Below are 13,905 nucleotides of genomic sequence, written 5' to 3' on the forward strand. Positions count from 1 at the left end.
CGCTCGACGTAAGAAATTCTTTAAATGTACAGAAAGTTTCGTACTGATCTCGAATATTTTTTTTCTTTTTTAATTTATAAATCTAATCTTTGGTTGGGTCGCCAACCAAATAAAAAAATAACCAGTAGGAAGGAAAGAAAATAAAAAGATAAAAAAAAATAAAAAAAGAAATGGCCGTATAAACGAAGTCGGATTTTTGCGTTTTGCGTGCGGGATCACGTGTTTCTTGTCAAAAAAATATTTCGACGTGCATTCGTGTCGCGTTTCTGTAAGTCATGTCGTGGAATACTGTAGTAGGTATCTTGGCTAGGTGAGACAAGAGAAAAAGACAGACGGAGAAAGAGAAAGAGAGAAAAAGAAAGAGATATAGAAAGAGAGACAGACCGAGAAAAAAAGAGAAAGAAAGAGAAAGAGAAAGACAGACAGACCGAAAAAAAAGAGAAAGAAAAAGAAAGAGAAAGAGAAACGATTTAAAGTTGGGTCGAGAGACGCGCATCCATCCCCGATCGGAGGGTGGGTTTCATCGACCCAATCGAGCTTGGGGTGGAGCTTAGGCTACACGTCCGCGTCAGCACCTCTTCGCCTCTTCTCTTCTAGAGGCCTTCATACTCGTCTCACCTACATTTCCCCCACTACTTCACACACAAGCGCCAGAACAGCCACCCTTTTCAACCTTTATCAACCCCCGTTCACCCTCACCAACCACCCCTTTCACCACCCGTTCGGTTTCATCTGGATCTACACTTAACTGCTATCCCCTCAAGGCCTTCCTGATCTTCCCTGACAAAAAAAAAGAAGAGAAAGAAAAGGAAACAGGAGCGTCTAGAAAAAAAAAAAGAAAAAAGAAACAATTATAACAGTTCTCCGATAATTATGGTAAATCGTTATGAAAGAAGCTCGATCTTGTTTCTGTCTGATGAAAAGTACTGTACTGATGAAAAAGAAAATGGAAACAAATAGTTACGTGTTGAACAAAATAATATAATAATTTTCGAAGAATTATGGTAAATCAAATATGTAGATTTTTCATTTGACGCTTTTACGATGATATTTCTTTTTTTTTTCGTTTCTTTTCGTTTTGAATCATATCGCCATGATCGATAGATTTTTTTAGGATGTATTTTCATCTTTTTTTTTTGGTTTTTCTTTTTCTTTTTCTTTCTTGGGGGGATCGTGGAAAATGTATAGTATTATAGTGCCAGCTGTGCGTTCGATTGGTTGAAGGTAAAAAAAGATATGATAGGTTTGTGTGTCGTAAGATCTAGATAGAGGTTTCGAGATTTTTCACTGCCGGATGATAATGTTATATTTGTAATTCCTGTTTAAATTCGTTTGTTGATAAAAAGTAATAACAAAGGAACGATAAGAATTTTTTACTCGGATTATGGTAATTTTATGAGCAACAAGCGTTTATTATCATATATATATGTATATGTATGGATGATGTGTGTGTGTGTGTGTATATATATATATGTATGTATGTATTTATTTGATACATTATTACGTTTTTCTTAAATTAAAAGGTCGAGACATTTTCATTGTACTCGTTTTATCAATTTTCTTTGAAAAAGTGTATTCACGAACGCCAGCTGGGCTCGTTTAGTCGAAGACAAAAAAGAATGGCCCGTTTATAATGGGATCAAGATACATTGCTATTGCATCGGACATAAATGAATACTTGGAACTCGAGTTTGGAGTATCATTAGTAACAACAAAAAAAATAAAATAAAATAAAATAAAATAAAATAAAATAAAATATTCACAACGAGAACGATGAGAACTTTATAATACCGGCATTATCACAATTTTATTCGCGTTTAAATATATCCTAGATTTATACGAGATATATTCTTTTTTTTTTTGTTCCTAATAGAATCGTAATCGAGAATATTGTCGTCGTATTAATTTCACCCCATTGACAGTTATCTCAATTTTATTTGCAATGCACAGATCTTAAATGTATACTCGCGCGTGTCAATATTTATTACATCGATTTTGAAAAAAAATTAAAAAAAAAAATAAAGACGTTGGACATATAATCTTCGTTATTATTATTGTTATTATTTTTTTTTTTTCGAATCGAGATCGAGATGATATTTTTATCAGTGCCATTTCTTACGATATATCTTACCTTTTTCTTATTCTTTTTCCTTCTTTACTCTTTCAAAGTTTCACAAACCATCACCATCAACATACATTGGTTATTATTAACATATGTACGTCCGTTTTGTTTCAGATCAAGCTCCGAATGGCACCCAAGTGGAACGCCTTGTCGCCATATCGACCAATGCCTGTGAGTAATCTCGCATAAGGGAAAACTCTATTCCCGCGGCGATGCTATTTGTACTACTCTATTTCGACCTCTTGCCGATTTATCGAATTTACAATGTGTTCTTCCGTTTGTATACGTACGTATGTAACTACGTATATACATACGGCTATATTTCCGCGTGACTGTTTTATCCTTCTAGTCGAAGAATCAAAAGTTCTCTCTATCTTTCTTTCTCTCTTTGTCTATCTCTGTCTATCTCTCTTTATCTATCTAATCTCGTCTTCTTTTTCTTTCTCATTCGTTCTAAAAGTTCACCGAGAGAATCTGCGCTCGCTTTCTAACTTTCCTCTCGGCTTTATTGTCGGAACGAGTTAAAAAGAAACTCGGAGCTGTGAGACAGAAAGAGAAACACACGGAATGAGAAAAAGATAGAAGAAGAAGGAAGAGAAAGAGAGAGAGAGATATATATATATATACAGATGAACAGACAGACGGACAGACGGAGAGAGTGAGAGAGAGATAGAGAGAGAGAATACACGATCGATGAGAGAACAGAGGGATTCATTATCACGAGCGAGCCATTGTCGTTGCCGCGTCAACCAAGATGCGGAAAATGGGCTAGGCTATATTACGATATTAAATCCTTTTACTCGGTTGCTGCTCCTAATTGTGTTGCATTTTTAACAAACATATATATATACACACACACACATGATCATATATATATATAAGTATATGTTTGAGTGTATATATATATACACATATGGTCGATATCGATCCAAAAAATTGATTTATTTTTTCTTCGATTCTAAACATTTATACCCATGTATTTTTAACGATAACACAATACGGATTTAAATGACGCCCGGGAGATGGTAAAAAAAAAAAAAGAGAATGGAAAGTTCAAAGAAATTTTTTTTTCTTCGTGAAAGAGAACAGAAAACAAAAAGAAAAAGAAAAGGAAAAGAAAAAGAAAAAGAGGAAAAAAGGGGAAAAAGAACAGGGACGCGGAAGGGGTGTTGGTGATGATGATGATGGTGGTGGTAGTGGTGTTGCCAGAGGTGGTAGTGACGCGAAGTATAATAGAAATAGGGAAAAGGGAATTTTTTGGTTAACGTCGAGCCTGACCCGAATCGCCGATTGTTGTTCGGCCGCGAGCAATAAATTCGAGAGAAGTAGAGAGAGAGAGAGAGAGAGAGAGAGAAAGAGAGAAAGAGAGAAGGGTAGGTAGGGAGAGGGAAGAGGGACGAAACGCCAAGCTCTGCCACTCCTCGACCCAGTTTTCGGAGAGCAGCAGCACCACCAGGAAGCAGGATTATACGTAGCCGATTCGTGTGGCTGGGTCATTTTTTTCTTTTTTCTTTTCTATTTCTTTCTCGTTCTGTCTTTTTTATTTTTCTTTCATCCTTTCTTCTCTTTCTCTCTCTCTCTCTCTCTCTCTTTTTTTTTTGTTATTTTCGTAACATACCAAAACTACGATTTTATCGTAAGGAATATTCGAAAGAGAGAGAGAGAGAGAGAGAGAGAGAGATGAAGAGAAGGAAAATCGTAACATTCGTAACTGTCGATAACTATCGTGATTTCCGATAAGATCGTCGATTTTCTCTTTGATCCTGGTTTAAGTTCACTTTAAAGTCCTTCGAGAACTTTGTTGATCGCAGCATGTTTTCTCTTTCTCTCTCATTCTTTCTTTTCCTTACCTTTTCTCTCTCTTTTTTTTTTTTCTTTTTTCTGGTTGTTTTACGTGACCACCCTTACATCAAACGTAGATCTATGTATATGTATGTATGTATGTATGTATGTATGTATGTATGTGCTTGTATGTGTGTGTATGGATGAGCATGAGAGAGGGTGTATGTGTGTTGAGAGCCGATAAAATGGATTTACTCGTTCTATCGAGCCATCGGAGATATCCCTCGATATATTGAAAGTCACGAAGATCTTCCGCACATTATGGACCTTATTTAAAATTAAATAACTTTTTTAAAATTGAACTTGGAGAGAGAGAGGCAAAGAGAGAGAGAGAGAGAAAGAGAGAGAAAAAGAAAAAGGGTTCTGAATTCGTTGAGTATATATGGAAAAAGTAATGTGTCACGAAATCTTTTATATATATATTTTTTTTTTATCATTACTACATTAACAATCTTCTTTTTTTCTTTTTTTTTTTAAACATAATACAAGAAGCACAATTTTTTGGATATTCATTTTGATATTCGAAGGACTTCGTTTAGCCTAAAAAAATTATTGTCTACTTAATCAATTGAAAAAAAAAAATTATCTAAATATTTGTTTGATTAATTGTATAATGTAAATATGCAATGAAAATTATTTCGTTAAGTATAATAATTATGAAAAATAGGTTTCCTTTCTTTTGGTCAATGAATTACATGAACATAACACAAAATAGAGTTGGAATTAATGATATTGATTAAGAAAAAATTATCTTAACTTAAAATAAAATCGCGTTCGATCAGACATTTAGAAAATGATTAAGTGTTGCTATCTCTCTCTCTCTCTCTCTCTCTCTCTCTCTCTCTCTCTCTCTCTCTCTCTCTCTCTCTCTCTCTCTCTCTCTCTCTCTCTCTCTCTCTCTCTCGTTCCACTCATAATGGATCATCAATCAATTTTATGCACTTGTGTTACGCTCGAACGCACTCCTTGAAACTTGATTAAGCTAATTTGATATAACGCGATTATTTCGACAGATAATTCCTCTACCCTACGAAGCCATCAAGGGTTTTCGTGTATTCAAATACAAAAGACAAATCTCCGATTGGTCGATTAACAATCGAGAAAACATACAGAATCTATTGAACTGATTCTAATTGTAGAAATTCCTGAATAAGCAAGAAATATACCTATAATTTAATTTTCATTTATTTCGTTCGATATAATCGCATTAAAAGTGATTACTTCATTATCGAGGATATACGAATCAAGATTTCAAATTTCAAACAAATCCCTTAATAAATCTTGTGTGTGTGTGTGTGTGTTTGAATTTAATATATTTTATTACACATACATTTGTTTGTATACAATTTTTACATTATCTACATTTTTATATACGAAAAAAGAAAATCGTAGATATATTTGTCGCGTATAAAAATAAAAATAAAAATAATTAATATGAAGCTTGTAGTGTAATTATATTATGCATGCATTAAACTATATATAAACTATACAAAAATACAACTGAGTAAATAAGTAAATAAAAAATATATATCATACTATAATATATCTATATAATAATAATATATATATATATTTATTTATATGTATACAATAGATGTATGTAGTAATAAAACGAAAAAGGAGTTTCGATCCTTTCTAAAGAAGAATCGCTAAAGATAAATGCAACCGTAAATGCAATTCATGTACTCCGATCGAACTGTATGGTAGTGGTACGGCTTTAGGTATACCTAATATGTACTAAATCAAACGATAGGCGAGCTCGGCTTATCGACTTGAGCCAGGTGTCAAGGTTACTTTCGATAATCGTTTGCTATTACGCGAACGACTTCCTTCTATGTGCAGAAGATCCTATATAAATACCTTACATATATGTTTGTGTGTATATATACTATATTTACACACATACATACATATTTATAACTCCTACGAGACAAGGAATACGTTCCCTCAAGTCCTCCTTCATGGAAAACGATCTAAGCGAAAGCGATAATTCAAATATTAATCGATCGGAGTTCTCGCGTGTACTTCAAAATGGCTGCTGCATCCGGAGTTCATTGCCTGAGAGTTTATTTAGTGAATACAAGCAACCATGTAAGAAGGTTGCACGCGATTTCTATCCTAGACCTTGGTGAGTTAGTTCCGATGATCGTTTCGATAAAAGTGATATATATATATATATATATATATATATATATATATATATATGTAGAATTAAATCATTATTTTGTATTTCTTTTTATCTTTATTTAGTTTTTCAGGTAACTCTCTATAACACAATTCTATTTTTAAAGTCACATATTATGTATCCTATCTTATTTCATTTCTTTTTTATACATACATACATACATATATATATATATATATATATATATATATATATATATAATTTGTGCCATTTTAAAAATCCCAAATATATCTAGATATATAATAAAATTAGGTTCTATACGTATAAAAAAAAAAAAGAAAAAAAAATATACTTTACATCCGATCTATAAAAATGAGTTGGTCGTATTTAAGGGAAATATCAATACGATCTTTTCTTTTCCTTCGCTTTAAAAAGAAAGGACACAACGACGTAATTTACGGAAGAATGGAAAATTGAAAGATGCCGTTCGTTGATTATCCGATATAATTTTTCTCTCTCTCTCTCTCTCTCTCTCTCTCTCTCTCTCTCTTTCTCTCCTTCTCTATTCGTTTTTTTCATACGGGTCGGTGTAGTGAAAGAAGACTACTAGCCGGCAACCGACCGACCGACCAACGCGAGAGCTCAGCCCTGAACTGGAACGAGGTTCATTGTCTGTGACCTTACCTTCGGCTTCTCTCTCTCTCTCTCTCTCTCTCTCTCTTTCTCTCTCTGCAACCTTATTCATAAATGCAGAGGCCTCGATTGTTAACTGGTGCCCGGCATGCGATAACCCACCCACGGCCGCTGGCACCTTCCTTCCTTTTAGATACTCATGGCCTCGAGCCTCTAACCCTTCAAAGCTAACCCCCCAACTACCACCCTCAACCCCTACCTCAACCTAACTACCCCTTTCTCTCTCTTACCTCTTCATCCTCTTTCTCGTGACACCCTTCCTTCGATGAAAATGTCTCACCGTTATTTCTATTACTCTTATTACCGTGTCTCTTACTTATCATATTATCACGTTATAACAACGTGACGCTCTTTTTCTTTTTCCTTTTTTTTTTTCTTCTTTTTTCTCTCCTTCTTTTTCTGTCTTTTTTTTTTTTTTTTTTTTATCTCGATAAAAATCAAATTACGCTAGCTGGACGTTAGGAAAATGTCGTCGCGAGTCGCTACGTGTTGGATTAATACGAGCGACGTATTTAGCTAAGATTGAAGTCAATCGTTAGATTAGACGATCCGAGTACTTAAACGCGATGTTTAATTTTTATCTAACACGCATATTTATATATGTATTTATATATATATATATATATATATATATATATATGTATGTATGTTGTATGTATATGTATATGTATCGATTCTTTTCTACTCGAAATTTAATATTTTTTATCTTCTTTTTTGTCTTTATTTATTTATCTTTTTTTTTTTGTATTTTTTAAACTATATCGTTTAGTGTCGCCACATCAATCACTTGCATGGGTTATATTTTGTATTTTTTTCTTTTTTCTTCTTTCATTTTTCTTCCCTTTTAAAAATAAATAACGAGTATTTACGTAAGTACTTAGAACGTTACGATTAGTCGACGGTAACAATTTTTTTTTCCTTTTTTTATAACCGCTCGAAAATAAGTGCAGACATGTAAGTAAGTATATATTCAGTTTTATGTTCGTCATATACTTTGTACAGAGTTTATCATAATGTCTTATCGTCCCATTTGTTTTAACGATATGGCTTTCATACAATTGCTAGAGAAAAACATACACGATAAGTAGCTAAGAGTTTTATATTTTTTTATGTCCGTTTCAAGAACTTTTTCAACTTACTTAAAGTAATCCGAAAGAAAGCATTAAAGGGCAGTAAAAATTAAGTACTTTTGGAGTCAAATAGATATGAGATAAGATTTATTTCTTTCTATTAATTTACACACACATCTATATATACTTATATATTTATACATATGCTTATACGTACATACGTACGTATAGCTGATAGAAACAAATTTTTTACAGATAAATGAATAACTTTAATAGTGTAGATTTAAGATAATTTTAAAGATAAATGAATTAAGTTATCAGATTACTCTGTATGTGAATGAACAAGTTCTCTCTCTCTCTCTTTCTCTCATTTTCTATTTATACATACAAATAATATTGTACATATATATATATATATATGTGTCTGTGTGTATAAATATCAAAATCTAGAACGATTATCTCTATATAAATATTATCAATAAAATAAAAAGAGAGAGAAAGAGAGAGAGAGAGAGAGAGAGAGAGAGAGAGAGAAAGCTTTACTAATTGTTTTTTATCTGCTTTAATTATCATAGTAAACCCCTCTAAGCGACGTTGAATGAATCAGTGACTCTTATCGGACATCACCGAGGTTACCAGATAAAGCGACAAATAAAGGAATTAGGCTAAAATTCAATCGAATACTCCTATCTAAGTTAAATAATAATTTATGCGAGTAATATCAAACGTGTCTCGGTTTTTTTCCTAAACGAAAAAATTTCTCTTCCGATTCAAAGAAGGATATTTTATATGTATATGCATAAATATATATGCATACATATATACATATATATTTTATTATACATTCTCAGAATTCAATTGAAATTGTATATATATTATTTGCGTGCGAGAATAACACGGCATGATGCCAGCTTTCATTCATCGTCTTCTCTCTCTCTCTCTCTCTCTCTCTCTCTCTCTCTCTCTCTCTCTCTTTCTCTTATATGCGTGTTCATCGTGTGCGGTTTGATTCATTAGTGACGTACACAATTTTCTCGGAACGTTTCATTTGGCTCGATTTACATGCACAAAGCACAAACGTGGAAATGGCGAGCATCGTCGTAGAACGAAAAGAAATCCTTTCGTTGCAATCAACGTAGACGGGAGACATCTTTCGAACTGTCTCTGTAATACGTGCATAGAATACTACTACGATCCTTGTTAATCCATATCTCTTTTTCTTTCTCTTTCTCTCTTTTTCTCCCTCTCATTTTATCTCCTTCCTTTTATTTTTTTTTCTCTTCTTTCTTTTTGGTTGAATGTTTTTAAGGTCAGTCCAACAACTCGGATCATTAGGGACTTTTCTTGATACGTATGTGTACACGTGCATATGTGTATGTATGTGTGCGTGTATCTTTCTCTCTTTGTTTATTTCTGTACATGTTTGTTCATATCTAAAATCGTTGAGATCGAATAATCCACAGTGTACGCATTATCGAATATTCATACACGATTTATTATAACTTTTTCAATAAATTTATTCCATTTTTTCCGAAGCTACGTTATTTATTTATCTTTTTTTTCTTTAAAGTCAATAATATCATTTGTAACAACAATAACAATAAAGTCATAATAGCATCGATAGTTTTGACGCTGATTTCTTTTTCTAAACTCGATATTTCATTTCTTATTTTATATTTCTATTTAGTTTATAGGACAACTCGATTGAAGATATGGTTTTCAATGGAAATTGCTACGTTGCATGTCTACGTACGTGTGTATGTATTCGTCTATATATATATATATATATGCATCTATGTATGTATATATGTATATAGATATGTATATAGTCTCGTAGAATTTGTATTAAATAGGTTGTAATGGATAAAGTTAGCATGTCCTATTTGTACTCTGTTGGGAAAATGCATTAGAGGTTCTTCCTTTGTCTTCGATGGTATGTAGGTGATGCTTGTTATATATATATATATATACCATGTAATAACGTGTTTACATCATATGCTCATTCAAATATTGTTTCATGCTGTTATTATATTATATTTTCAATGTTTCACTGTTAAGGATCATACATTCATTTCCTTTTAATATTAATGCGATTTAATAAAGTAACGAAAGAAAAGAAAAAGAAAAGCAGAAAAGCTATTTAATTATCGAAGGAAACAAAATAAATTTATACAATAAATTTGAAAACGTTTCAATTAACGATACGTCTGACGGATTTAAATAAAAATTTATTATTTCGTACATTTAAATCTGACTTTGGCTTTTTAGCACGGATTATTGTTATTTAAAAATTAATTGATTTAAATCTTACGAATAATAAATCTAATAAAAAATTAGATTCGTAACATTTGTCGTGTAAATAAAAGGAAGAAAAAGAAGAAAGAAAAAAGTAATTTTCCTTTTAGATACAATTTCTTATAGATGTTTCTTATCGATTTTGTCATAAGATTTATTATCGATCATACGAATAATAAATCTAGAAAAAATGATATTTAAAGTAAAAAAAAAAAAAAAAAAAAATCAATTATCTGATCGATAAAACAGCGAATATATTTTTAATCGAATATTTCGATTCGAATAGATCGATCATATTCAAATAAATTCGAGTTAATTGATATTTCAAAATTAACATTCGCTGCATAATCGACGACGATAAAATCTCTCCTATTTGATCTCTCTTTTTTGTTCAAAAAAAAAAAAAAAATCGAAATAAAATAAATACTCGACATATTAAAAACTACTAACGCACGTCGCTAGATATCAACGTTAATAAATAATGATTCATTACATCGATTTGAAAAGAAAAAAAAAAAAATAATAATAAAACTAATGAAATAAAAGAAAAAGAAAAAGAAGGAGAAACGAAAAAAAAGCAAATGACAAAGATTAATAGTCGTAAGAAGAGCCCTTAGTAAATAGTATTACAATAGATAGATAGTATAAGTGGAAGATCGAAAATCCGAGCCATTGAAAAGGGTTTGATAGGTTGAGTCAAGGGTTGTACGAGATGTATATACATACATACATACATACATACATAGGTACATACATACGTACGTAACTACATGCATATCGTACATATGTATGTATGTATGTATGTATGTATATTGGAGCGTTCGAGTAAGAGCACGCGTAGAGAGATGGTCGATAGATGGACACGGTTTTCGTAACGTGCCGTTAGCGCATCGTTCCTCTATATATATATATATATATATATATATATATATATATATATATATATATACATACATACATATACATATATACATATATATAGATAGATAGATAGATAGATAGATAGATAGGTAGGTAGAGAGAGAAAGAGAGAGAGAGACTAGCGCTAGGGGTAGGAGTTGGAGTTGGGGATTGGGAGTTGGAGTTGGAGGTTGAGGGTTGAGGGTTGCGGGTTGAGGGTGGCAGTTAGCTTGGGTGGGTAGCTACCCGGTGGGTAGTAGTAGGTGCGCACCCTACGCGGATACCAGGTGAGTGGGGCGTCGAAGTCCCGAGACCCCGGACAAAAGGCGTAAACTCTGTCTTTCTCTGTCTGCCTCTCTTTCTCTTTCTCTGCCTCTCTCTCTGTTGTGTGTTACACGGTCAGTATTTATTATTCTTCTCTAGAAAAATATCACTGATATTTTTCTTTCTATTATTCGTTCGTTCATATATCACGTTCGCTTTCTTGATCCCATGTTGTTCGTGTGAAGAAAGTAAAGGAAAGGAATAAATAAAAAGGGAAGAACATTGTAAAGGATCTTCGAGAAAAGAAAAACGGAAATATTACTTGTCGGACGTGATTGGTTTAGTGGTGTGCGTGTTGTTGTTGTTGTTGTTGTTGTTGTGTAAGTAAAGTTGTTGTAAGTAAAGATGGTGTAAATGGATGTACTTATCTGTGAAAGTTTTCTTTTCTTTTCTTTTTTTATTATTTCCTTTTTTATTCATCTTGCCTAGCTGTGTTGTTTCGAAGACCTTTTTTCCTTCCTTTCTTTTTGTTGATACGATAAAAGAAAGGAAGAATAAAGGAAAAGAAGAGAAAGAAAATAATAATCATAAAAAAAAGGAAAAAGAAAAAAAGAAAAGAAATAGAAACGTGTCTTTTCGTTATTGTCGTCGTCAACGTATACGTTCACGTTATCTCGTAATAGATCGAAGTAATCCTTCCTATCTTATCGTTATCGACATTTGATAAATTCCTTTCTTCATTATCTCTCGCCGAAATACTTCTTAAGGATACTTAAAATCTCATAATTGGGCACAGTCGTTTAGCGTTTCGGCAATAAGACGAAACATGTTCTTTTCTTATTAGTTCGAACTTCGTAGTGATACTGTGATGATATTTGTTGTATTATTTACTTGGAATTTATATTTTTTTATTTGACCATCGTGGACTTTGTTATTAGTAGTATTAATTATACTATCACTATTTATACTGCTATTACTATTACACTATTACTATTATCGAAGAAAGCTCGACGCAGGAAATTGCTGATACACTGACGTTTCGACGCGTATCGCACGAAGAACCATATTTGAAAGAGTAAGAGAGAAAAAGAGATAGAGAGAAGAGAATTAGAAAGAGAGAACGGTAATCGACTATCGATTTGTGGCAAATCGTTCACGTCCAAAATCATTCCCACCTCCACGTACGTTTTGGCCGTTCCGTTAATTACGAATATAACTGTCCTGTAAGTCTCAATAATTGATATCGTTTATAGAAACCGTGTGGGAGGGTAATCGATTTTCGATCGAACCCTCTCGGCCACGAACTTTATTTCGTCTCGTTGATTACCTGTTGCTCCGTCAAGAATAATTATTTGTATCGTTCGAAGACCTCCTTTCTTTCGTTTAAAGAAAACATTCGTTCAAACGACGACTCTTTAGCTATTAATTTGCTCTCTCTTTCTTTCTCTTTCCCTTCTCTCTCTCTCTCTCTCTCTTTCTCTCTGTCTATTTCTCTCTGTTTCTCTCTCTGTCTCTCTCTTGCTCGTTCATTCGAGGCCTCGTAATTAAAACATAGAATTTTACAAACAAAGCTGCACGTTCATGCATCCGTACACACGTAAACACATACACACGCTAACACACACACACACACATACATGCACTTTGTAAGCCGTCATCAAATAAACCATGTACTTATACATTTTTACCATGTGTTACACGTCACACGTATACATCTATACGCACACCCATGACACATACAGAGGTATATATGTATATAACTATAGTGACATGTAGGTATATGTAAACCTCGAATGTTCGATATCGCACATTTATACGAATAAAATGGGTACGAATGAACGCGTAGATATTGACGAACGATCACGTCGACGATGGAAAGTTATAAATCCGTAGGATATTTTCTACCAGACAATCATTCTTGATACCGGTATTAACACCTCTCTCTCTCTCTCTCTCTTTTCTCTTTTTTTTCTGTTATTTTTTGGCTTTCTTTCAGTCTTCCGTCGTATGCTCGAACGCACAGAATCCATTTACATTCGTAGAAATTCGTTTGACTAACTTGTTGCTCTCGTTTTTCGCGATTATCTTTTCTTGAACATCCTCGAAGCTTTGAACAACGTTGGATTTAATTTTTATTTTATAGTTGGAACGGTATTTATTTATTTTTTATTTTTCTTTTTATTTCTCATCCTTCAAGATTTCCTTTCGCCTTTCGCGTTGTAAAAATATTTCGAACGATACGACGAATTTTTAATTCATTTCTTTTTTTTTTTTTTTTTTTTTTTAAAGAATAAATTCGTTCTCTTCGTCACTCGAACAGAATTAATTTTTGTTATTTGAAAGATACGTTGTAAGTGTATTTTCTTTCTTCTTTTTCTCTTCTTTCGCAAGAGTATAAAATTTATTCGAGAATGACGAAATCATTTGGATATATTTCAAAGTAATATTAAATGATCAATTGAATTCGAAATCTTATTCGAGCGCAACGTGTTTATCGTGATATAGTTCTTATTTGAATTCTTTTCATTTTATTGAAAGAAAGAAAAAGCAAGTCATTCCTCATTAGCAAGGAAAATTTATTCATTACGTACGTG

The 13,905-nt window shown here is 32.7% G+C and overlaps 1 protein-coding gene across 8 annotated transcripts in view; it reads left to right on the forward strand.

Moving 5' to 3' along the window:
* LOC127065764 (solute carrier family 12 member 4) overlaps positions 1–13,905 on the forward strand; it is a 128,447-nt gene that overhangs the window by 56,072 nt on the left and 58,470 nt on the right. For 7 of the 8 annotated variants that reach the window (XM_050998565.1, XM_050998575.1, XM_050998566.1 and 4 more), the window contains one exon: positions 2,237–2,293. In XM_050998565.1, coding sequence (XP_050854522.1) covers positions 2,237–2,293 — 57 coding nt within the window. Of the gene's footprint in view, positions 1–2,236; positions 2,294–11,889; positions 12,387–13,905 lie in introns of those variants that run through there. The other variant, XM_050998576.1, reaches the window with a different exon arrangement.

The sequence above is a fragment of the Vespula vulgaris genome, chromosome 8, assembly GCF_905475345.1.
Source record: "Vespula vulgaris chromosome 8, iyVesVulg1.1, whole genome shotgun sequence".
NCBI classification, from domain to species: Eukaryota; Metazoa; Arthropoda; class Insecta; order Hymenoptera; family Vespidae; genus Vespula; species Vespula vulgaris.